Genomic DNA, 4268 nt, shown 5'->3' on the forward strand with positions numbered 1-4268 from the left:
AGTGTTGCATACAATCACATATTTTTTACATCTCTAGGAGAAATTCTACTTTAATTTTAGAAACAACGTCACCCACAGGAAGTGTCTCATTGTGTCTTTCCAGATGTGAGTGTAAAGAGCCAAAGTCCTGCCCCCTCCTCTACAGATAGATCTACTTTAAAGTGGACCTATCATGCTTTATTATAATAATATAGTGAAGGACCATACCTATATATGGCATATTTATACTTTTTTTCAAAATACCAAACAGATCAGGGGTTAGCCATGCCTCATTTCGCTCAATTTGCACTTTTTTACCCCTGTTTTTGCAAGGGCTGATTCTGTGAGAACAGTACCACCTACAGGCCTGGCATATGTACTACAGCGTCTCCAGCGCTTTCGAACGTCAATGGCCGTAGCTGTCTCCTCCTGATTGGTGGAGTTGGCCCAATAGCCGTAGCGCCACCGTCCTGACGTCAGGACAGTGTTCAAATCTGGATCAGTTTTTATCAGATCCGTTGCAGCCCCTTTTTTAGAGATTTGGGTATGGAGGAAAATAGAGAGGGTTGTGTTTTCTGACACCGGGGACACATATTCATGTATAAAAGACGTACAAAAGTGCATTTTGCATGATAGGTCCCCTTTAATTTAATTTAATGTCTTCACCCCACTACCAGGCATCAGTGCAAAGCTAAGGAGGTGAACATTATCAGTCAATTGTGCGTTCACTACTTGTCAAATTATCAATGTAGGATCCCTGTACTGTGTATTCAACTTCTGAAATTACTTAACATGCTCAAATGTAAGTCCTAAAAGAAAATACATACATAACATTTCAAATCAAAACAGGCAGTTAGTCTCCATTTTTCACTTCTAATACCCAAAGAGCTACGGTTCACTGCTTTGAATTGAGGTCCTTTTGAAGTGTGTTCGAAATCAAATATTTGCTGTTTTTTTTATTTATCAGGATTTAATGCTTTCTTTGAATTACAAGCATGTTACAAAGATACTACTTACGCGTGTGTAAATATTTCTGACAATCACATGAGAAATTCCAGTATGTTTTCAGTTAATATTCGTTTCAATAGAATAATGTGTCATTTAAGGTAGCTTTTTTACTAAAAAACTAAAACAAAAGGCTTAACATAACGCTCTGAAAGAAACCAAACACACTGTACAAAAGATGTATCCTCCAGTTTTCGGGGATTCTGAAAATCTTGTCTGACCTATTGGTGGTGCTATGACTTCACATTTGTTTTCTTCTGCAACAGACTGTACACCGTGTCGACTTGCGAAGGTTGCTCCTGTGAAGTCGTTGCCTCGTGTTTTGCCTGATGTCCTATAGTTTCTTCACTGCTTTTGCCTTGATGGGATGTTGTATTGTGTCTCTCTAAAACACTGTAGACTGTATCAACTTCCCGCTTAGATCCCAGCTCCTCTCTTGGGCTGATGTTTGGGCTGCTGGTCTGACAGGGCAATGCATCATCCACGTTTTCATACCAGGCTTGATTGGAACTAGAGGAAGAGACTCTCGGCACAGAGTTTGGCTCTTCCTCCGCTGGCTGGCTTTGTATTATCCGAGCAGGAGATGTCTGTGACAAAAAGAAAATGCAGTAAAATGTGTTTTTTTGTATTGTAAAATCAATATGTAGCATACTAAGATAAACACCTCCTAGCATCTCAAAACTCTATATCTTGAGGAATCTAGAGAAAGGTTTTAGTGGCAATGACCTGAAAACATTTGATTCAAATGGAATAAACAATATTCTTACATCCCCAGATAAATAAGTAAATCTATCTTACCTGTTTTTGATTACATTCTGTTTGAAAGAGCCTTTTAGCCACACAGACAGCAAAGGCACAGAGGGATACACACAATGCAATACATATAAGTACTACAATGTGTAGTTTTAATGTCACTTCAGATTCAGGATTAGATTTTCCAACGCCTGGAAAGACATAGAAACACATTTGAACAGATAATACCTGCAACGACTGAGGTATTAAATGGATGAGGTGGTGGTTCAAAAATGTCATAGAAAGAAAGACCTGCATACATATTTTCTGGATTCAAAGTGTGTGACAAATAAAGAACCACAAAATACTTACACATTCCCTCCATGCTTTCAGAAACATTGCTCTTGCTGATGTTATTGTTGCCACTGCAGACAATAACTCTGTTGTGGAGGAAGATGGTGATGTTGACCTTGCTGAATAATGATCTCTGAGATGTTATGCAACTGTTGTTGTCACACACAGAACACACCCAGTCACCCTGGATGGAGCAGTTGACTGTGATGTTGCAGGGGTCAGCATACAGGTTAAAGTGCAGCGGGGAACTCTCAATGACAGGCCTGGGAACAGTTTCTGGAAAAAATTAAAAGGTATTAGATCAGTTGTTGGTAGTAAGAATCGCAACACAATGTTCACAATATGAAGTGCATATTCACCAAAGAGAATATCGATATATAATTGCATTGTTTTTTTTTGACATAATGTATATATGTAATACCTGTCCACTCTATTTATCTACAATGCTCCAGCATTTTCTAGTGCTGATATTGGCAAGCTTTCGTGACCCAAGCTTTCCATCAGACATTTTAAAGATAAGACCGAAAACCTATATAACCAAAGTGGCTTAAATAAGGGGGAAAAATACAACTCCTTATAGAGTATGTGAAATTATTCTTTTACAATAAACAGGGATGTACATTTTTGCAACAGGATGCAAAAATGGTCAAAGTCATATAGATAGTTTTACTTTGATCTTCATTTGATATTTATTTGTTAACTGGACTGTAGACTTTTTTTAAACCACAAAGACAAAAAGGTAAATGTATTTTAAAAAGGGGCGGGTGATAAAAATATGTTGTTTATGTCGTAGATGTCGTAGATGGTTCAAAAAAAGTCTTAAAGCCAGTCTTGAAGACACAAATGTATCCTTAAGAGGCATATTGTAATATTAAATAATGAAATGTAAAGCCCATATAACCAACTAAAGTCAACAAAATATTAAGAACTTACCTTCAACAATCAGTTTGTGGGTCTCAATTGCTCTTTCATCATCAGAATTAATGAAAGAAAGGGAATAGGTGCCGCTGTCTGTCTCATTGAGCTTGGTGATACACAAGGAGCCGTTTTTTGGATTATAGTACACTTTGTCCTTGTACTTGGTTTTGATGTTTTTACTAAAAACAATAAGCTCCTTTTCAAAAAGCCACTCATATTCTTGGTATCCTGGTGGTTTTATGTGTAGACATATTGAGCTGTTTTTCACGCGGTAGTGCATCGCTGGGGGGATCTCCGCTGTAATCCCTGAAAGGAAACATTCAATAAAATCATAAATTGTCTTAAATGTCATTAGAGCCAAATACCTAAAAAAAGATTTTATGCAGCAATAATGTGACCTAAAATAAACATGGATACATAAGCATAAAGTACAATAAAATCTGATCATGAGACTTTATTTTGCATGAGAAATACTAATGTTAAGGCAATTATGATTGATTTAAATGTTAAGGAGAATACTAAATATTCTTTAACTGAGCTTAGAGACTAATAAAGATGCTGTTGTTAATCAACTTTGCTTTCAAGATACCAAACCATTTACAGTTCAGGAAAGCCCATTATCTACAATACTCTGGTGGACACAGTAAAATGCCAGCAGAAGTGAATTTCTAAAGAATAAATGTATCTTTAAAATCATATAGAAAATGGCAGAGCTTTAATTGAAATAACCTCAGAAACAGAAGCTTTATGAACTGTCCAAATGTAATACATTTCCTACATTAATTTAAAAAGACACTAAAGTCTGCATATGTTAAATAAGATGTTACGCTTTTTAACACAGCGTTAAAGCATGTTTCATGATAAAATCCCATTCAAATTGTTAAAATGTGTAACCCTAACATGCAAATAGTAAAAAATAAAAATGGTATTTGTCTTACCTGCAATAATCCAGGTAAAACTCAGAAGCAGGAACATTTTAATCTTCTCGACAGGAAATGTTAACGTTAGCGAAACCTTTGACGGTTGCAGACAAAGTGCATAGACCATGAACGCAGCAGAGGCAGAAGAACAGCAGGAAATGGTAACCAGCAACCTACTTTGAATACATGTGATTGAAGCAGATGAGGCAAAATAATTTAAAAACCTTAATTCAGGCCTAGTAATTTATTATCCTTTAAATAAACTAACCCAGAGACAGCATTATTATAACTCAAACATATCAATAAACTTCACCAAAAAGGCAAAACAAATGAACCTCACTATCAACACACATCAAAAAT

General features: G+C 36.2%; 1 protein-coding gene across 1 annotated transcript; it reads right to left on the bottom strand.

Moving 5' to 3' along the window:
* Nucleotides 1-600: 600 nt before the first annotated feature.
* Nucleotides 601-4029, bottom strand: si:ch1073-220m6.1. The gene is made up of 5 exons (XM_034150112.1): nt 3927-4029; nt 3004-3294; nt 2089-2346; nt 1783-1928; nt 601-1571 (listed from the first exon to the last, which is right to left on the bottom strand). Exons 1-5 carry the CDS (start codon nt 3961-3963, stop codon nt 1218-1220), a joined length of 1086 nt encoding a protein of 361 aa, XP_034006003.1. The 5' UTR covers nt 3964-4029; the 3' UTR covers nt 601-1217.
* Nucleotides 4030-4268: the final 239 nt, after the last annotated feature.

This window comes from Trematomus bernacchii, unplaced genomic scaffold (assembly GCF_902827165.1).
Source record: "Trematomus bernacchii unplaced genomic scaffold, fTreBer1.1, whole genome shotgun sequence".
NCBI lineage: Eukaryota > Metazoa > Chordata > Actinopteri > Perciformes > Nototheniidae > Trematomus > Trematomus bernacchii.